This window comes from Phyllostomus hastatus, unplaced genomic scaffold, assembly GCF_019186645.2.
Source record: "Phyllostomus hastatus isolate PE091 unplaced genomic scaffold, TTU_PhHast_1.1 phas_scaffold_55, whole genome shotgun sequence".
Classification (NCBI taxonomy): Eukaryota; Metazoa; Chordata; class Mammalia; order Chiroptera; family Phyllostomidae; genus Phyllostomus; species Phyllostomus hastatus.
The window spans coordinates 3445317-3467252 of NW_025334035.1; the positions used below are offsets into that span (position 1 = coordinate 3445317).

Sequence of the window (21936 nt, forward strand, 5' to 3'; positions counted from 1 at the left end):
CCTGAGGGTGTGGGCAGACCCTCCAGCCCAGCCCAGCCGGCTCCTTCCCCCAGCCACAAATCCCAGTCAGTGCCTCTACTGAATGCGTCTGCTCCAAGCTCCCCCGCCCCACCCCTGCTGTTCCTAGGAGATTGGGTACCTAGGAGAAGCTGTCTGTGACTTATACTTTCTTCCTCTGCTCCTCTGCTCTCTGCTCCTCTTGTTTGCACACTACATTTCCCAGTTCCAAATAACTAGTCCACACAGAGTTTCAAGTATTTGTTTCTTCTTCTCCTACTGCATTGAGGAGGCTGAAAGTTATAATAATCTCGGTGAGTAGCAGAGGAGGCTGGGATCTGCCTCCCCAGGGTCTGAGATTCTTAAACCGTTCCACTCTATCTTCCCTCAATTCCTCCCCATGCCTCTGACTACCTTCAAAATCCCCAGAAGAGAAGCTGGGGGCAGCGTAGGGATGGGGTACAGACAGATATCTGCTGGAGATCAGGGCTCCTAGCCGGTAATGTTCCGTCTCATCTCACATGTCCAGCGTTGCACTTGCTGGCAGAAATTGTGGGACCAGCGGCCATCCGCTTGGACTTCAGCACAGTCTTCGCTTCCACCCTGTTCATGCCCCCTCCAGTTATCTAGCCAAGCGACATTCCAGTTCCTAGGGAGACAGGACAGAGATCCAGCTCTACCACCCCTATTCCAGCAATCCTCACCCCCATATCAGAAAAGCACAGCCTTAGAGAATTCAGGAAGCAGAAGCTGCAGCCTTGGAGTTTGGGAGTCTGAAGGGGAGAGGGTTGGGGAATTTGGTCCCTAAGGATGGGATATTAGGGGCAAAAGTCCAGGTGGCCATCCCCAGGCCAAACTAGGATGGGGAGAGGGCACTTACTTGTAGCTATTACTGTAGTCTGTGCCATCGACCCATTTCCAGGAACCGTCAGTCTCAGTGAGACCTATCCAGGTATGAAAGGGTTGTGTGTGCTGTACAATGAATTTCTGGAAAACAGGTGGGAGGGAAGTTTCTAGTCCCTCATACCTCCATGCAGGCATTCCCTCAGCCTTCCCCAGCCTGATCTGCCCCTAAGCTGAAGTATCATCTCCCCTCCAAAAAAAAGTCTTCACTTTTTCTTTTGTAACCTAAGCTATTGTTTAGAGCAGTGGTCCCCAACCTTTGTAGCACAGGGATGGGTTTTGTGGAAGACAATTTTTCCACGGACTGGGGAGCAGGGAGGGGGGATGGTTTGGGGATGATTCAAGCACACTACATTTATTGTGCACTTTATTTATATTATTATTCCATTATAATATATAATGAAATGATTATGCAACTCACCATAATACAGAACCAGTAGGAGCCCTGAGCTTGTTTTCCTGCAATTGGACAGTTCCCATCTAGAGGTGATGGGAGACAGCTCCACCTCTGATCATCAGGCACTAAATTCTCATAAGGAGTGAGCAACCTAGATCCCTCACATGCACAGTTCACAGCAGGGTTCACGCACTTGTGAGAATCAATGCCATGGATGATCTAACAGGAGGCAGAGCTCAGGTGGTAATGGAAGTGATGGGGAGCAGTTGTAAATATGTACATACAGATGAAGCTTCGCTCACCCACTGCTCACGTCCTACTCTGTGGCCTGGTACCAGTCCAGATCTGGGTCCGTGGTTGGGGACCCCTACTTTAGAGAATGTTCACTGCACTAAAGCATATACTAAATGCTTCACAAGGGTTATTTTGTTAAATCCTCATAAACCCTCTAAAGTGGTTGCCCTAACTTACATGTGATGTTAAAGAATTCATAGTAGCTGGTGGAGCCCAAAAGTCAACGCAGTGCCCAACGTATGACCGCTGCCCCAGATCTGGCCCCTCGCTTCATTCTCAACTGATGGATGCTACTGCATCTGTAGTCCTTTCCTTGTCTTCTGCCCACAGCCTCAAACTCAGGATCCTGACTCTGGCCCTTGTCCTGGCGGTCCCTATGGAGCCCTCAGTTTCTATGTGTAGCTATCATTTCCAGAGGTTCACCAGGTTCTGGGGCTTCCCGTTGAACCCACTACCCAGAGCCCATTATGACTTGGCTACACAGGGTCTGGCAGTCTGTGCTAAATACAGGAAGCTGCCCTGGGTAGAGGGGGCGAGTGTGAAGAAAGCAGAGGGATGGATTGGCCAACATCCACACTTAGCAGTTAGTCCCTTTTGACAGCATGTGAAGGGTCTCCAACTACAAGCGGGGGAAAAAAATTCATGGTTCCACTCACATCCTCAAGATATAACTAAGATTACCATTAGTCACCTCATCTGAGGGCAGATATAGGAGCATCCTTGGATTCTAGAATCCTGCAAATAGGATAATGCCCTGTGCATGCAGGGGCAGCCCTCAGAGGTTGGAGGGCTGTTCTCCAAATTAAGAAGAGTCAATAGAGCTGCAGACAAGATATTCTATTTGCTGCTGCCTGCTGCCCAGTCCCCTCTCCCCATCACCACAAGAAGCTGAATAACTGAACAAAGATACAAATCATCAAAAACCCAGCCCTCTGTGTCAGACTCATGAGAGGAATCTAATAGGGCCAAATAAGCAAAGAAAATAATCCAGGAGAATTCATCTCCCTGGCTCATGGGTAAATAACAGGCAAGAAAGAATTGTGGCCATTCATAAAAGTGGTAGAGAGGGGAATTATCATGAAACTTATGCAAAAACAAAGAGGATGAAGGAGAAGAGGAGGAGGAGGATGAAAGAACTGTGATATCAAAAAGAGAGGTGAAAAATATACTCTGAATAAAAGGCATGTTTTAGAACAGAAGTGGATGTTGGAGAACAACTTTTTTACAGCCTCAGAAAAATTAAAGAGGAGATGCCCTAGCCAGGTAACTCAGTTGGTTAGAGCATCATCCTGATACATCAAGGTTACATGTTTGAACTCTGGGAGAACACATACAAGAAGAAACCAATGAATGCATAAATAAATGTAACAACAAATTGATGTGTGTGTGTCTCGGCAATAGATTAAAAAATATATAAACTTAAACTTATTTTTTTAAAAATTAAAGAGGAAATGAATGACATAAAATATCAAGAAAGATATTTAGAAAGATAACACAATATAATAACTAAAGAGAAGAAATGCAAGAGGACAATTTGAGCTGTATAAAAACAACCCAGGAGCTCAGCAGCAAGCAAGGTCTGAGATATAAAAATGGGCCTGAGAAAAGGACTCAGAATGCAGTAGAAAAGAGAGAAAGATGGAAGTAATGGTAACAAGTTGATGGCTGTGGAGGGCAGACAATGGAGATACATTTGGATGATGTGTTCCAGAGAAAAAGAGAACAAATGGACAAGAAAAAAATATTCACATATGTGACTTAAGAAAATCTACAATGTTAGAAAACCTCACCCTAGCCATGTGGCTCAGTTGGTTGGAGCATGGTCCCATGCACCATAAGGTTTTGGGTTAAATTTTGGGTCAGGGCATATACCTAGGTTGAGCACATAAATGGAAGAGCACATAAAGTGCTTTCCAGATAAGGTCAAGTTAAAGGCGTTCCTCATTACCAAGCCCTTATTATATGAAATGTTAAAGGAAATATGAACAGTAAAATGAGAACAAACTCACGACTATCAACAACCAAACCTAAAAACAAAAACAAACTAAGCAAACAACTAGAACAGGAAGAGAATCACAGAAATGGAGACCATATGGAGGGCTATCAGTGGGAAGCAGGAAGGGGAGAATGGGGGAAAAGGTACAGGGAATAAGCAGCATAAATTGGGTAGGTACAAAATCAATAGGGGGAGATTAAGAATAGTATGGGAAATGGAGAATCCAAAGAACTTATACGTACAACTCATGGACATGAACTAAGGGGGTGGGAATGTGGGTGGGAGGGGGTGTGCAGGGAAAAGGGGAATAAAGGAGGGAAAATGGGACAACTGTAATAGCACAATCAATAAAATATTTTTTTTAAAAAAAGAAAGAATGAGGTGTGTAAAGAAGTGTCCTGGTTTCCTCATATTTCTTATGAAAAGCTATATAAACTCCTTGATTTTTTAAAATCCTCATCCAAGGATATGTCTATTGATTTTAGAAAGAAAGGAAGGGAGAGAGAAACAACAGTTGGTTGTGTCCTGAACATGCACTTACTGGAGATCGAACCCACAACCTAAGTATGTGCCTTGACTGGCAATGGAACCTACAGTCGTTTGGTGTATGGGATGGTGCTCCAACCAACTGAGTCACCAGGCCAGGGCAACTCCTTGATTTTATTCAGCCCATCATTTAAAGTTATAAAAGGAGTCACTAGTATAACTAAAAATAGTACCAAATACTGTAGGGGAAGAAAATAAAAACACATCTTACATAATAAATGTAAGAAAACAGAAGAATAGAAACAGAAAAAAAGACAAATTCAGATTAAACATATCTATTAAAATAAATTAGACATGAGGGGGACCCCCCAAAACAATTTATTTATAAAAAAATTGTGTATTTATTCTCACATGTTTAAACTTTAGTCACCTTCAAAGTACTCTCCATCTGATGCAATACACCCATTGAGACATTTTTCCACTTCTCAAAACAGTTTTTGAACTTGCCAATTTTGATGCTTTTTAGTGCTTCTGCCATTTTTTGTTTCACTTCTTCCACATCAGCAAAACATTTCCCTTTGAGGACTTTTTTCATCCGGGGAAACAAAAAATAAGTCACTGGGGGTGAGATTGAGATCGGGTGAACAAGGAGAGTGGGGCACAGGGGTCATGCCATTTTTGGTCAAAAACTGCCGAACACTCAGTGTCGTGTGAGCAGGTGCATTTGTAAATCACCCATCATGAAATGGGCAAGTGTGTTGAAAGAATCTTCAAAAGAGTTCACTTAAGCCAAATGCAGCCTCTCACAACAATGCCTGCTGGTGCACTGATACAGATGGGTTCCTAGAACACTCACCTAGCAGAGAAGGCTATACTACAAGGGGCCAGTCCTCCAGAAGTAATTTTGGGAATTTGGGGAATTTCACACACATCTATTAAAGGACTCACTCAATTTTTAAAATCAAAAACAAAACTTATGCACAACCGGTAGGAAAAATACCTTGAGCTGCACACACAGTAGCATCAGTCAGGGTAACTTTTAAAAATGTTATGCTAAGTGAAATAAGCCAGTTGGTGAAAGACAAATACCATGTGATATCACTTATAAGAGAAATATAATAAACAAAATAAACAGGAAAATAGAACCGGAAACATGGAAACAGGGAACAGACTGACAGTGGCCAGAGGAAAGGTGGGCAGGGGGATGGTGGAAAGAAGGGGAAGGGAGAGGTGAAAAAACATGTATGAATGACCCACGGACATGGACAACAGGGTGGGGATGGATGGTGGGAGCAGGGGATGGGGCGGGACGGAGGAGGGCAAAGGTGGGGGGGATTGGGACAGCTGTAATAAAATAAACAAGAATAAAATTTAAAAACTAAAATAAAAATCTCAATGCCACAGATGAATCCAAGGTTAACTAAATCAGAATTTTTAAACTCCTCAAGTATAAAGGCTTATATTAATAATATAGAGCTAAGGCTGAGAAGCATTCATCCAAAACAAAGACTCAAAAGGTTGGAAATGAAAAGATGCACAGAGCTACATTCAGCAAATGCAAGTGAAAGGAAATCAAGATCCATTCTATTTATGTCACGTAAAGATGAATTCAAGGCGAAAGCATCGAAGTCGATACTGATGTTCACTGCCCGGTAATGAAAGCACAGTCCCACCCACTAGGAAGCCAGGGTCATCGAGACCAGCTCGCTGAGTCTTGTGGGCCAGCTCACAGAGCACTGGAACTTATACTGGCCCACGTGAACTGACATTTTTATAGGCCAATATTTACTGAAATTGGCCATTTCAATGACTGGTAAAGCAAAACATGTCTGTAATTATTGCACGATGTAAACTGAATATATTCTAACAGTGTGTAGTAGTTGAGAACACTGGCTAAGGAGGCAGAGTGGTTTTGAATTCTGGCTCCATCCTGACTTACTACCTACACAGCAAGTCCCTTAGCTTCCCTGTTCCTTCGTTCCCTCACCTCTCACCCCCTCAAAGCAGGAATGATAAGAGCACCTGCTTGTGGGGTAGTGAGGGTTAAAGGAGTAAATACATATGAAAGTGCCTGTTCATGGTAAGGACTCAGTAAGTGTTACTATTAATATCCTCCTCTTCAAAAAAAAAATGCCCCACCTATTCTAACAGGTTGGTTTTTCCCTGTGAACTTTGTTGTTTGGGGCTGGGGTCTGGTGACCACAGTGGGCAGGCGAGACCTGGAGTGCCATGGCAGGCACCTCACTGGGAATCCTGCCCACTCTGTTCCTTTCACCCAATTGGCTATCACACCCCCAGGCCAACACACAACAGGAAGGGACTCTGTGCTCTCCCCCCAAGTCTTGCTTTATTTAGTTCATCCTGTCTCCTAGCCTGTTCCTCATCCCCTGCCAACCTGGCTCCTGCCCCTCTGCCTGAGCTCCTGGCTGTCACCTCCCACCTCTTAGAATCAATGGCTACTCTGCTCTGAGCCTCCCAGAGTTCTGCCAGACTTCTGCTTCTGGATTCTTCCCTAAGTTAAAAAAAAATTAAGCAAGCCTGATCCAGCCTCCCAGAGTTTGCACTCCAGAGGTTGCCTCCTGACTTTGGGAAGGGTATGGTTCACCTGCTCCTCTCTGGAGTTGATGACGACCAGGTGCGCGTTCTCCAGCTGGCAGAACTTCTGAGCCTCAGGCCAGGTCAGCCCAGTGCGAGAGAACCAGTAGCAGCTGCTGTCATGCTCCAGCCAGTTAATGGGGCAGCATTCTGTGCCTGAGGGGATGGCAGTGGCAAGGGGAGATGAGATCCAGCTGGAGGCCACAGGCACACGGGGGTCAGGAGGGGGACCGGAGACTCCCCCTCTCCCTCCTCCACTCCCTACCCCCTCCTCCCTACCATTGCTTTGCAGGAACGCCATCTGGCAAGCCAGAATGCGCAGATCAAATGGGAAGTGCTTCAGATGAAAGAGCAAGGTGTCATGATCTAGGGGGACAGAGTGGTGGATAATAATGATTCAGGCAGTGTGAGTGCCCCATCTGCCAGGGCCCTGCACAGGAACCCAGCCTTTGGCTGGGAAAACTCAATGCACACATCACACACATAAATTGCACATACCACACACTACACACTCACTCATAGACACACAACAAACACATCACTCACACCACACACCACATACCTCACTCACACACACCCTCTCACATACCGCACACTCAAGGGAGGGTCTCGGACCTGCTTTCAAGTCCTGCTTCTGTTTCTCCAGCTTGCCTTCCAAAGCTGTCACTCTGTCACCCGTGCTGCTTCCTGAAGAAGAAGAAAGCTAAACCATTTCCCTCCATTCTACCTCCTCAACACCCCTCCACCCTCAGCCACTGGAGCAGCAGTTAGAGACACCTGTCACCTCCACCCGGGAGGTTCCAGGCCCTGCCCCCAGCCCCCAGCTCTGCCCAGTCTCCCCGCACCCCACTGCTCTGCCTTTCTGAGGAACAAACCTGCTCAGGTTGCTCCCCTGGGCAACCCCCTTCCATAGGTCCTCATTTTCTCAAAATAAATCCTCACTTTATTTACACAGCTTGCTTCCATGGCCTGGCCCCTACCCACCTCCCTGGCCCACCCCTCTCCACTTAGCTCCTGCCACACTGGAAGTGTTTACTGCCCCAAAACGTGCAGTGGTCTTCCTCACCTCCCAGTCACCGCAGATTCACTAACCCCCACCCTCTTCACCTGCTTATTCATCCTTCAGGGTTCCTCAGCCTGGGGAACATCCCTGGAAACTGCTCTGCATCTCAGGCTGGGTTATCTGCCCACACATCCCAAACACTCCCCTTTGCAGACACCACACTGGGCACACCTTGGAGTCCAGCAAACCTGTGCTGGTAAACTGGTGCCTCAACAGCCCAACCTCCTGGCCCTCCCCTCCTGGGTGCACCCACTCACCGTGGAAGCTGAGAGCCTGGATTTCTGCCAAGGTGCTGGAGGAGAAGTTGCTGAAAGCTTGTTTTAGGGTCCAAAACTCCCCTTGCATCTGTGCTCCTTGTCAGGAGAGAGAGAGAGCACAGGACAAAGTGGAGGGGGCTATGCCCCATGAGACAGCCTCCTCACTGTCCATAGCACTGTCCCCTCACTACCCCCTCACGGTCCCCATTTGTGCCCTAGCTCTGCCCTATACTGCCTCCCTCTCTTCCCCTGTAATAGCTCTCATCACCTCCCCACCCCCATGCACTGTGCACATCCCCCTTCCCATCACGACCCCATCCCCACTGGCCCCTGTGATCCTCACTTTGGGACCCAATCACGCAGATGGCCACCAGCAGCAGGAGGTTGAAGCCCAGTACCAGTAGATTGAGCCAGAGCCTGGGGTGGAGACTCTGCAGCAAAAGGGGCTGGGGTGGAGGCGTCCCTGCAAGAGAAGTGGTGTCAGGAGAAGGGCTGCTGAGAGCCCACCTAATGGAAGCACCAGGGAACAGAAGTCTGCGGAAGTGCAGCCCAGGTGGGTGGGAGGAAAGTAGTTGGGGAGTGTTGTTTGGGGGAGTCAATGGGCTTTGACCCTGGGATTTAAGTGTTGCACACACACTCATTTGCACACATGCACACACCTACATGGGCATGCAGCACACCCGCACATGGCGTGTGTGCACATCACACATCACATACTCACATCAGCTGTGTGTAAAGCCCCAATCTTAGAGCTGGGCCTCTCAGACAGACCCAAAAGTAGAAGCACCACCACCACGACCCCCACTTCCACTGGGATGTTTAAGTCCAGGTCATTCCACCACAGACCACTCCCTGAGGGCTGCCCTCCAAGCCCCAGCTCTCTCATCCCCCAGCCCTCAGAGCTTCCTCTCCCAGGCCTCTCTGCCCCTCCATCCCAGAAACCCTTGCCCCACTACAAACGCCCTCCCCTTAGCCCTCAGTCATCTCACAGAACCCTCCCCTTCGTCAAGCTGAATCCTGAAAACACAGCCACACACACACATACACATTTTTCATTTCATTCTCACACTCATTACCGCACACACACTCACCACCCTCCATGCTGCCCACACCCTCTCCCATTGTGGCCCCATCCCTGCTGGCCCCTGAGATCCTTACCTTGGGACCCAATCACATGGGTGGCCACCATCAGCTGGGCACTGAGGCCCAGGACAAGCAAACACTTTCATTAACACGCATTCTCACACTCATACACATTACCACACACATTCTCATACACACTCTCTTATACTATAACACACATTCACATACCTTCTCACACATATACACCCAATGACACATGTGTTCCCACATGCATACACACATACACCCACATCCTCACATGCACAGAACTGACTTCATCCCTCCTGATGTCTCTCCAGGACTGGCTTCTGCATTGGCACCACCCGCCTCTAAAAAAATGCCTCCTCCTCTTTGCCTTAGACCCTGACCTCCCCTCCCTTCTCACTCCTATCATACCCAGAGAGCCTCACATTCTGGGGTTAGTCAGAGGTCCAGAATCTTCCTCCCCAGTCCATCAATTGCCACCATCCTGAGTCGTCGCCATGAGTGACTACCCAGATCGCTTGACCTCTTCACACCGATAACTGTCACCTTCTTCCACTTCAGCCACACTCAGGACCCCATCCGGACCCAGAAAGGCCATGTCTCTGACACCTCCACTGCCCGTTTCCTGCTGTGAGCACGGCCTTCCCTTTGCCTCTCCCCACACGTCTTCCCTCATCCCCTGGGTTTCTGTCCTTCTAGAGAGCTCTCCCAAACCAGTCTCCCCCACCCAGCTAGAGCTCCATGGCTGAGACCCTGACTGCCCTCTCCAATGCTGTCCACTCACTGGGCCCTGGTCCCACTTCCCAGCCTTTCCTATGACCTATAAACCCTCCACTCTGAGTCAGCTCAACAATCTGTCTCTGCACCTGTGTCCTGAAACAAGACCACCCATGGCTGAGTCCAGCTATGCCACCAACTAGCTCTGAGGTCATAGGCAAGTCATTCACCCCCTTGGTGCCTCAGTTTTCTTGTGTCCACTTATACAATCTAAAGTAGTCAAACTCATAGAAACAGAGAGAAGAGTGGTGGTTGCCAGGGGCTGGGGCTTGGGAAATTGGGAGTTGCTGTTCCATTATGGGTGAAAAGTTACAATTGTGGAAGATATATAAGTTTGAGAGATCTGCTGGACAACTGTGTGCCTATGGTTAATGAAGCAGTATTGTTCACTTTAAAGTTTGTTAAAGGGCAGATCCCATGTTATGTGTTCTCACCACAATAGAAAAAAATATGAGTAAGAATAGTAGCTACCTGATTGGGCTATACTGAGAATGAAGTGAGTTAAAACATGTAAAGTACTGACTAAGCAAGTTTGAAAATAAAAGAAAGGGTCTGCCCAACATGGAATAACAAGGACTAGACATGCCCTCCTCCCAGAGACAACCACAACAATAAACAACCATTTTCAAGACACTGGACTTCAAGGAACACGGGGCAATGACCCCCGAGGGACAGGGCACAAACTAGACGAGCCCTATGATTGTCCCAGCCTAGTGTTGGGGGAAAGTTTTCAGGCCACCTGTGGCCCAGGGAGGGGCAACCCAAGCAGAGCCCAGCAGACTCCCCCTTAAGGGGGACTTAAGGAGATGGATCCAAAAGTTTAGGGTGACTAAGGTCACCAGACTTCACAGGACAAAGTACAAGATGAGAGGGCCCAGAGACACCCAGAGATCTGTGGAGGGTTCCTTTCAAGTGGTCAGCTGAGTGCTGATCAGTGCATGTATGTAAAGAAAATCACCCAAGACCAGGAGAAAACCATCTGAATAGATTAGGGAGCAGTGCCTGGCACTCCTACAGGGCCAGGAACAGTGCCTACTCCCACCGGCCGGACTGGACCCTCAAGGCTTTGGGTAGAGGACCCAAGAAGGCTTTGTGCCGGCCATCCTCCAGACCCACCTAACAAGTCATAAAAGCAATGCCCAAAAGGACTAAGGTGACTCCAAGTAACTTAACTACATCCCAAAATAAAGCTCAAGAAAATTTAGAGGAATACAAATATATCCAGCACACAACAAGGTAAAATTCACAATATCTGGCATCCAATCAAAGATTACCAGGCAAAGAAGCAGAAAAACACATTTTATAACAAGGAGGTTAATAAATCTACCAAAACAAATCCAGAACTGACATAGATGTTAGAATTAGCAGACAGGACATTAGAACAGATATTGTAACTGTACTCCATATGTTCAAAACATTAAGTAGAATATCAGAAAAGGACATATAAAAGTCCCAAGTTAAACTTTTAGACACAAAATCTACAATGTCTGAAATAAAAATTACACTGAGTGGAATTAATGGAAGATTAGACATGCATAAGGAAAGATTAGTAAACTTAAAGACATAGCAATAAAAACTATATAAAAAGAAACACTAAGAGAAAAAATAACTTTTTAAAGTGGCAATAGAATCAGTGAACTGTAGGACCACTAATAGATCCAGAATTGGGGTCCTTGAAAGAAAGGAGAGAAAGGTGAGGGCAACAATGGCCACAATATTTCCAAATTTGCTGAAAACTGTAGGATATTCCATCTTGGCCGGGTGGGTGGGTGCTAGGTGCCAGCTCCCAGGAGGGCAGCAGAGACTGCCGGGGAGGACCATGCTGAGCGCCTGGCCGCCTCAGAGCTGCCCTGCAGTGCCTCCCATCAGGCCTTCTGGGTGAGCTCCTTCTCCCATGAAACCCCAAACCTCTGGCCTCTCTCCAAGCCTCCTGCTGAAACTCTCAACCCTCTCACCCTCTGAAGATTCAACAATATCCAAATCAATTTTGAGTGAGCGTGAGTGAAATGATCCAAAATCATTTCACAACGTACCAAGCATCACATGGGCACTAAGGGTGCAGAGGGGAGTGAGACAGATGTGGTGTCCGCCCCCTGCAGCCTACTGCCCAGTGGGGAGACCTGCCAGCCCCCGACCTGGAAAGGAGAAGCCTTCAGTGGGATAGCCTGTCCCTCCTGCTGCTCCTGCCTTGCCCGGTTCCCACCCTCACCTGTGACAATACCATCCTCCACAGTCTGCCAGCCTCAGAAATGAGAGGTTTTGCCTCCCAGCCTAGGCTAACCAATTCCTCTCCTGAGCTCCAAGCCCCAGTCCCTCCTCTCTCCACAGAGCCTCACACCATCACCAGCACCCACACAGCTGACACGCCCCACTCCCCACCCCTGGTATCAGGTCTCTCTTGCCTTAAAACCTTTTCCCAGACAAGGGGCCTTCCATCAAGATCTGCTAGAGAAAGATCCAGATGGGGGGCTTGGAGAGAGCGGGAACTTTCTGGAATATCTCTGTATCTCTGTGTCCATTGCCTCACCCACCCATCCCCACACCTTCCCATGTACATGTACACTCTCCTGGCTGAATGTGCTTTCCTTGCACACACAAACATGCACAGACACACAGCACATGTTGTCAGAAGGAAGGCTGGGAGGAAGAGCGGAGGAAGTCATCTCCAGCTTCCACTTACTCCCTCACCTCTGGGCACACGCCCTTTCCTGAGGCCCTGAGGCGGGAGAGGAAGGTGGAGTCAGGGGGCAAGCAAAGGAGTTGGTACCACACTCCTAGAGGGGATGGTCCCTGCTCATTGAGTGAATGTGACAGAGACCTCAGGGAGACAGAGCCACCAGGAGCGAGAGACAGAGGTGAAGTGCTGCCCCGGAAACCGGATACTTGCCTTTCCAAAATGCATCTTCTCTCCTGGAATTGCTCCTACGGGTGCCTGGCCCCTCACCCCCACCGAGCTGGTGGTCACTCTCCTCAGAGTCCAGCTGCTGGATGTCCTGAAAGTCCTTCGCCATGCTGGGCCCAGGGCAGGAGCTGGGCCTGGGCTGCCGTCAAGGCTGCTCCCAGGACTGGGGCTCAGTTCAGGGCCGGTGCTCCTGCTCAAATGCTGGTTCAGGTGGAGGCTTAGGATAGGACTGGGGGCAGGGGCAGGGCAGGTGTAGTAGACAGTTTGGATTGAGTCTGAGGTTGGAGGTGAGTTTGGGCCTGAAATACAGTCAGGTCATTTCCCTTCTCAGGTGATTTCTTAAGCTCTGACGTGGCTGGGGAGGTGCCTTCCCTCCACACTCTCATCTTTCCATCCGGCCCCCACTGTCTCTGACCTATGGTCTCCTTAATCCCAAACACCCCCAGTCCTACTTGCCTCCCCAACCTTGATTACCTGTTAAAGGTGTGAAGGGCTGACTCCCGGGTCCCTCGAGCAGCCTGGGAGAAGTGGGGCAGGTGGTGTTAGACGAGAAGAGGAGGGGAGGGGGCTGGTCCAGGTGAGAGCCCTGAGCCCATGTGTCTGAACGTCCAAGAGGTTCTATCCTGGCATCTCCTGACCCTAGGACTTTGGACAGTAAACAGAATGGAAACGGAGTCGGAACTCGAGCAAAGCATAGTGGGGGCTGGGACAGGACTGTCTCTGTTCTTCCTAGAGAAAGGGTCTCCTGGTCTGTCCCCTTCACCCCCATAAGCCAGTCACCTTACTCTTCATCACACAGTTTGGAAGGGGGGCCAGGCCAGGAAGGCAGAAGTATGGTTCAGGCTTTCCCCTTGCTCTTCCCCCCTTTCACTTCCTGCCTCTGAATTTCCCAGAATTGTTGGTGTTGCTAAATACCTCTGACCAGGATCAGAGGGGCCGAGGATTCTCTGCTCTTGCCCAATCTGGCACCATCTGATCCTAGGCCTCGCTTCCTGTGGGCTCAGCCCCAGGCTTCCCAGCTCAGGACTGACAGCTTCACCCTGCTGGGGAGTTAAGGGTCCGGAAAAGCAGAAGTGCAGGGAGAGGAGGGGGACAGTGGCAGAAGCCACCCTCCTGGGGCAGGAGGTCTTCAACCTCACTAAGCCCTTAACTGGCCTGGGCAACATAAGCCTTTGTCCTCCCTCCCAGCCAGGTTCTCCTATAATTCTCACAACACAACACCCCAGCAAGGGGCTGCTTCTGTTGTTCCTATTTTACGGGGGAAGACATGGAGCCTCGGGGAGATTCAGTGACTTGCCCTGGGTGGAGGGGTCAGAGGGGAGGAGGAAAATGGGAAGCAAAACAGGATAAAGAGAAAAAAAGTCATATGAGAGAGGGCCCTTCTCAGTCCTACGAGGAAGGCAGGTTCCACGAGCTGAGGAACCATCCACACTCACACTGACAATAGCTGGGGGAAAAAAGAAGGGTTTTTGTCCCTGATTTTCAGACCCTCGCCACACTGACTATTTATAAAGCAGCCCGTGTTGCCCCTTGTGCTGCAAAGGGGTTGAAACAGAGGCCTGTGCTTTTCATTTTCTGTTTTCTTTTTTAATGGAGAAAGTATGTGGTAATTTTCTGACACATATGAGAAATAACCACACAATTCAGCATCCCGACCTTCCTATGAAACCCCCAAGGCAGTGATGGCTGCCTTGCCATTTGATTGTAACCACAGTGAGAGAGACATACCACAACGTGACCCAGAACACGCCCGCCAGCACCTGCACACACATGCATGCTTGTATGTGTTATTTCTCCCGAGCACCCAGTGCCTGGCACATCGGCAGAGCTCAACAGGTGTTTATTGGATGAACGAGTGATTGAATGAATGAATGAATGAATGAATTTGTAGATACACTATTCACGTGAAAGTTTCATAAAACAATACTTACCTTACTGGTTGTATTCTACTTCATGACCACCCAGAGTTTACTGATCCATTCACAGGTCACAAATCAAAGTCTGAAAACACTCCCATGAAGCCAGCCGCCATGCTATAAGGAGGCCCCGCTATCCTGCTAGAGAGAGACCTCATGAAGCGGCCCGGTGTGGGAGGTTCTCGGGGTAGGGAAGTTGAGTTACAATATGAAGAGAAAGAGAGAGGGAGAGAGACCATCCAGAGTATGAGGCCCCCAGCATGTGAACAAAGCCTTCTGGGAGCTTCCAGAGCAGCCCAGCCAGCAGCTGAATGAATCCAAGCATGTAACCTAGCCCATACCACATGGTCCACCTGGCCCAGCCCTGCCCAAATTTCTCACTCAGAGAATCTTGAGAAATAGTACATGGTTATTTGTTCTAAGCCACTGAAATTTTGTGTTGTTATGTTATGTATCAATAGTTAACTGAAACAATATATATTCTTAAATATACATCCTTATAAAATACGTGGCAGTATAGTTTATGTCCATCTGTTTTTCATATACATAAATAGGACTTTTACAAATCTCATTTTTTGCTGACTTTTTTACCCAACAATAAGAGGTGTTTAAGGTCTGCCATGGTTCTATTTGTGTTTTTGGTCTGTTGCTATGAACCATATTAAATGGTGTGTATATGTCCTGGTTTATTTGCACTGTCTCCTCATCATGAACTACGACAACACCATGTTCTCATCATGTTCCCATGTGAATCTGAGCAAGATTTCCCCTGTGAAATGCATCCAGGAATGAGATTGTGAGGTCACAAGCATTCTCCTGCTCAACTTTACTGGGTGTTGCCAGACTGCCCATTCTCCAGAACGGCCGGGCCGGTGACGCCCACCCCCAGATTAGGAGGGCTCCCTCATTTCATCCACCCTTCCAAGTACTTGACATTATTCAGCTTCCCAATTGCTGCCAGCCTGATACCATCCCCCTTTTTTTATTTTTCATTTCTAGGTAATAGTGGGTCTGAACGTTTCTTCATCTACAGAATAGCCATTGGCTTCCCCTTGTATGAAGTGACTTTTCATATCCTTTCTCCACGTTTCTACTGGGTTTTCTGAATTCACTGTGCTGATTAGCCAGAATTTCTTGTATATTCTAGATACTTTTTCAGAAAACAAGAAGTCTTTTGAAAATAAAAATAGTATTGTTAAAGCCAAAAAATAGAAGATTTGGAAAATAAAATTTAGGAAATCTTCCAGGAAAATAAGAAGAACAAAGAGAGAAAAACAAAAAAATTTAATGGGAAAATCGATAACTAAATTTGGGGGATTTTTCCCCCTGCCTCAAGTTCCCACAAGTGAAGCTTTCTGACTCTCTCTCCAGACTCTCCCCCAGCCTGCTCACTCCTCTCCAGAGGAGGAAGCTTGGCTTACTACTTAGCCGGCCTGGCTCAGCCCCACGGGGCTCTGTTCACTATCTCCCTCCCCACCTTGTCCACTTGCTGCCAGGTGGACTGAACCCGGCTTCCCCAGCTCTGCCTGTGACTCCGTAGGTATGCTGCCTAATTTTAGAACAAAACATCAACAAGTGCTTTTGATTTAAGATGTTAAGCCAAATCCTCCTTCACTGATTATCAGCAATAAAGCTAACACCTTGACATCCATTTATCTATTTCATCTTAATTCTCAACTGGTTTTCAGATTTCAAAGGAGAAAAAGGGCTCTTTTTTATATCCCTATAAAACCCTCACAAGTAACATAAAAGATCAATTTGGAGAATCAACACCTAACAGGATAAAGCAGAAAGTAAAAGGGAAAAAGTGATCAAAGAAATAATACAAGAATGTTACTTAGAATTAAAAGGACGATGTTCCAAATTTAAATAAGATACTAATTCCACAGCTTTTCACTGAAAAATGACCCAAAGCACACCATTGTGAAATTTTAGAATACCAGAGATCAAGAGAATACTCTAAAAACTCCTGGAGAGGGAAAAAAATAACCTGCAAAGAAACAGGACAAGAATGGTTTCCACTTCCCAGTTGTTAAATTCAACACTAGGCAACAGGGTGATGCCTTCAAACCCAAGCGAAATTTTTTTCAACCTAGAATTGTAGTCGAGTGATTATCAGCATGAGAGAGTAGAATAAAGAGTTTTCAGACAGGCCAGAGCTCAGAATATTTATCTTCCATTTCTATTGTTTTAGGAAGTACCATAGAAAGTGAGGAAATAATCCAAAAACAAGGTATGTAGAAGAACATCACAATATGAGCCTTTTTCACTAGTGTTAAGTAAAAATCTTGTTCAACTCTTTCTGTATTTCTGCCTGCATATCAGCTTTTCTTTCCTTATAAGGTTAATCGGTGAAATTTGAGAGTCTGGCCTTAAAAATGAAAATCAACCCTGGCTGGTATGGTTTGGTGGATTGGGCGCTGGCCTGCAAACTAAAGGGTCACCAGTTGGATTCCCAGTCAGGGCACTTGCCTGGGTTGCAAGCCAGGTCTCCAGTAGGGGGTGCATGAGAGGCAACCACACATGGATGTTTTTCTCCCTCTCTTTGTTCCTCCCTTCCCCTCTGTCTAAAAATAAATAAATAAAATCTTTTAAAAATTGAAAATCATCATAATGTTACAGAACAGACCCAGGGGGTGGTGAAAAATATACTATCACTGAAAGGACCACCCCTTTTTCTCTGGGGGATCCCCCCATAATAGGTTTGTTTTGCCCACCGCCAGAGGAAAGACGTCTGTCAATGCCAGAGATTGGTAAAAAGAAATTATTTATTTAAAAGTTATACACACTTAGAATAATGACTTAATGTCTTCATTAAAATACTAAAGTTCTTTAGAATACCCACAAATGCACACAGTCCTTCCTTCTCCCCTTTGCTCAGTCTGGGCTACCATATCTCAGGAAAAGAAGTAGAAGTCCATGATTCAGGCTCCCAACACCATCAGCTGTGTTGCCACCACAATCTCCAGTTAATCCAAAGCCATGTGGCACCTTCTCATGGCCCACTAGCAAAAGCTCTTTCACCCCCTTTCTTCAGGCAAAGTCTCTCCTGCTTCCTAAGCCATGTGGCAAAAGGGAACAACCCAAAGCCGCATGGTCCCAACTCTCACCCAAGTCGCATGGTGATTCCCCTCATGGCTACTGTGTCTGGGTTTAAATTCCAGAGCCAATCTTTCTCTGCAGCCCCGTTTCTGACTCCTCCCACAATCATTTCCACCCGACAGCACTCCTGTATTCTTCCAGCTTTACTGGGCTGCCATAGTAATTCCGGGCAGGCATGGCCACATGGCATGGAGCCAATCATCTCCCAGCTCTCATGCAGGCGCTGTAACCAGGGTGTGTTGCTTCCTAGTTACATCCTGGGTGGAAGTCACTCCCATCCCCCTGGTTCAAAGCTTGGCCACAGCTATTTAACAGTATCTATGAAACCAGCCAAAGGCTATAGATATGTTAAATGACCATGCCAGAGGTTAGCTGCAAAGCTGTTGCTATGCAAAACAGCTCTTAATGGCCCTGCTCCATGTGTCCCATCCCCCATTTCAGACTGGTGGGGGTGAGGACATCATGTATATTTTTTTCTCTAATATTTCCTAGACACCCTGAGTTCTGAACCCCATTACAAATCCCCATTTGGGCCCCCCTGCTGGCTGCACCTTGTTACAATAATGAACATAAGAAATCTAAGAAGACATGGATACTATCATTTGATAGGCTCTTCAAGTGAGAATGTTCACAAGCTTACTCAGTTTGTTCTCCTATGAACCCCGGAGACTTAGGAGGACCTTCATAATTCTTGAGGGCGTATTCTGCTCTTGCAATATTAACTCTCTTTTTGGAAGGCTCAAGACTCCCAAGACATTGTAAGAAATTGTCGTCAACACTGGTAAAAATAATTTCCCTCAAATGCCTGTGCTTCAGATCTGTTGTCTTTCTTGATAATGTGTTGCTCTTGTAGTCTGTAAGTAAGGCTCTGATTATTGTTTCAATCAGAAGAGTCTCACTGGCCCTTTCCTCTTCTCATAGGCATGATAGAATAACTAAAAGCTATGGTTCTGCTGAATTAATGCTTAGCAAATAATTTGAATTAAGTTACCACTCAAAACACTCAGACAGTGGCTAATAACACCATAAAGGAAGTCCTCCTGAGAAAAGCAAATTTGATTGTATGGAGTTTTAATTTGAAGAAATAGAAAATTGTTATAAAGAAAACATTGCAAGATGAAAAAGAATAAATAGTACATCTCCAGTAAAAGCAAGAGAAACTATAAGAGAACGAAAATGTTACCACATTACAATAGTAGGCCCGTAGGACATAATATTTATGTAGGCATATGATGTCAGTGCTTCACTCTTTTAGCTAAAGGTGCTGCTGTAACTACATTTGGAAGATGAAGTGGCATAAGAAAGCTAAACCTCATCTCTCATAACCAGAAATAAATGGTCTAACATTTATAAATCCCTTCCTCCACTTTGTCCAGTGGATACATTGCTGTGGGAGGGAGGGGGGGCTAGTTGGAGAAACCTGACAGGTAATTGTTTTTCTGCTTTATGAAAAGGTTGGTCCTGGGATTTGGCATGACTTGTGCACTGGTAGAAAACCATTTGGAGAACACTCTGTTCTTATGCTTTGTCAAGCCAAGTCTCTACCCCCTGTATTCTAACATATGTTAGCTAGAACTCCAGAATCCACAACCATAGGAGGCCATGGAGTTGGCTGTAATCATTGTGACCACTGCACTGGTGGAGCAGGTGAGGACTCAGCATAGCCAGGTTTCTTGCTGAGATAAGCTGGTTGCTTGTGGTGTCACTCATCAGCCAAGAATCCTGGGGGGAATCTGGTTTAGCAGAAGGGTGAGGAGGCTGAGTTTCATTTGGAACATGGGTTTATCATACCGGTGATCCATGTAGGTGGAGCCAGCTAGGAGGCAGTAGATACAGATGAATCGGAAGCTCAGAGGAGAGGTCTGGGTTGGAGACAGGGAATCACCAATGGTAACTGAAGACATGGAAGTAGAGAAGAGGGTCTAGGACAGAGCCCTGAAAAACACTAGGACAGAGAAAGAGGTCCCGGAAAGGAGTCTGAGAAAGTGCAGCCAGAGAGGAGAAAGCAAAACGGAGAAGGAATCCAAGTAAAGGTGTGCAAGAAGCGAGACATCTAATCCAAGATGAATACCCTGAGCCCCTGCATGTCACTCTACACCACTTCCCAATTCCATGGTGAGGTGTGGCGTAGATAGAGGTAAGCAAAGGCTGGAGCAGCCCAGGACTCAGGTGGGAAAGAAGACAGAGAGAATCCCCATCAAGGAGTAAGGGGAAGGGCATCAGGGATTGCCACAGGTACCTTTATCCTGCTGAGGTGGTGAAAGCTGAGGACAAGGCAGTTAGGGTGCCAAGTTCAATGCTAATGAGGTCTGTAAGATGTGCCCTGGGTACCAGAGTTTCTTATGAGCCCAGCTCCTCCACAGCACAGAGGTGTTTGCTTGGCAGGGCAGGCAGGCCCTAGGATGCAGTTCTGCTAAGCTTGCTGCTATCCATGGCAACAACACCTCCCAGAGAAGCAGCCAGTGCCCAGCTACTTCTATATGGTCACACAGATCCAGAGAACAAGTTCTTTGAAAAATGAATAAACTCTCAAAACATCTGTTACTGTCAGGAGGTCCACCCCACCCTTTACGAGCTCTCTTAAGATATACTACCCCAAGGAAATAAAAGTAAACTTTTACTTTCTCTTTCCATCAAGGTCTATGTTTTGAAGAAATAGCCACTTCCCCTAATAAAAATCCATCTCAATACCAGTGCTAAACAAATATAGATATTCCTCTACAGGGATGGGGGTTATGAACTGAACTGTGCCCTTTCACCTCCAGTCCATTTGTTGAAGCCCTAACTGCCAGTGTGTATGTATTTGGAGATGAGACCTTTAAGGGGGTAATTAAGGTTAAATGAGGTGGGGGCCTGATCAGGGGGCCACCATAAGGGTGGGGCCCTGATCCAGTGGGATTGTGTCCTTAGAAGAGCAGGGACAGACACTAGGAATGCACACACACTGAGGAAAGGCCACGTGAGGACACACAGAGGAGACAGCTGTTTGCAGGCCAGAGCGTTCTCATCAGAAACCAACCGGGCCAGCACCTTATGCTTGGACTTCCAGCCTCCGGAACCGAAAGGAAATAAATGTCTGTTGTTTAAGTCTCCCAGCCCAAGCAAACTGATGCTCTTGGCAAGAAGACAGAATTTTAAAATTGGACATATGAAAAGATTCAGCAAAAGGTGGAAGTAAATCAGAGAAATGATTCTCTCAAAACAGACTTAACAGCAATAAACAAGGCAAAGTTTTTTAAATATGCTGAATAGTTTATTTCCTGGATGAATTAATCTTGCTTCTACAAAACAAGAGCAGGAAATCACAAAAAAAGGAACAACTGATAACAGAAAAACAGTTTTGGGGTGTAACATGATAGTTTTAAAACACAAGCAAGAATGTGAAGAGCCAATTGGTAATAGCAGGAAAGTGAGTCCGTGATTTACAAGACAGAAACGGTAAATTTAAATTTTTCCCACACTCACAGCTTAAGAAAAGAGATCTGTGCCCTGACTGGTGCGGCTCAGGGGATCGGGCACGGTCACACAGGGTGAAAGGTTGCCTGATTTGATTCCCAGTCAGGACACGTGCCTGGGGTGCAGGCCAGGTCCCTGGTTGGGGACAAATGTGAAAGGCAACTGATTGATGTTTCTCTCACCCATCAATGTTTCTCTCCCTCTCCTTCTCTCTCCCCTCCCTTCTCTCTAAAAATAAATAAATAAAATATTTTTTAAAAAAGACAAGAGAGAAACTTGTGCAGCCATGCTCCTAGCAGTGTTGTTCACAATAGCCAAAGGGTGGAAGCAATCCAGGGGTCCAGTGATGGATGAATGAATAAGCAAAACTCACTGTATATGTAATAGAGTATTATTCAACCTTAAAAAGGACAAACGCTACAATACAGAGATACCTTGCGGACATTATGCTCAGTGAAATAAGCCAACCACGAAAAGACAAATACCGTGTGATCCCACTTATGTGAGGGACCTAGAGTAGTCACGTTCACAGAGAGAGAAAGTAAGAGTCGCAGGGTGGTAAATATGGGGACTTATCATTTAATGGGCATAAAGTTTCAGGTTAGCAAGATAGAAAAGTTCTGGAAATGGGTGGTGGTGATGATTGCACAATATGTCTTTAATGGCATCAAACAGTACACTTAAACAT

At 46.7% G+C, this 21936-nt stretch overlaps 1 protein-coding gene across 1 annotated transcript; it reads right to left on the minus strand.

The window, feature by feature from the left end:
* Positions 1-349: 349 nt before the first annotated feature.
* On the minus strand, positions 350-13419 carry ASGR2 (asialoglycoprotein receptor 2). The gene is made up of 9 exons (XM_045824244.1): positions 13249-13419; positions 12760-13073; positions 8332-8451; positions 7989-8084; positions 7284-7355; positions 6948-7034; positions 6679-6824; positions 878-984; positions 350-646 (listed from the first exon to the last, which is right to left on the minus strand). Exons 2-9 carry the CDS (start codon positions 12881-12883, stop codon positions 490-492), a joined length of 909 nt encoding a protein of 302 aa, XP_045680200.1. The 5' UTR covers positions 12884-13073; positions 13249-13419; the 3' UTR covers positions 350-489.
* Positions 13420-21936: the final 8517 nt, after the last annotated feature.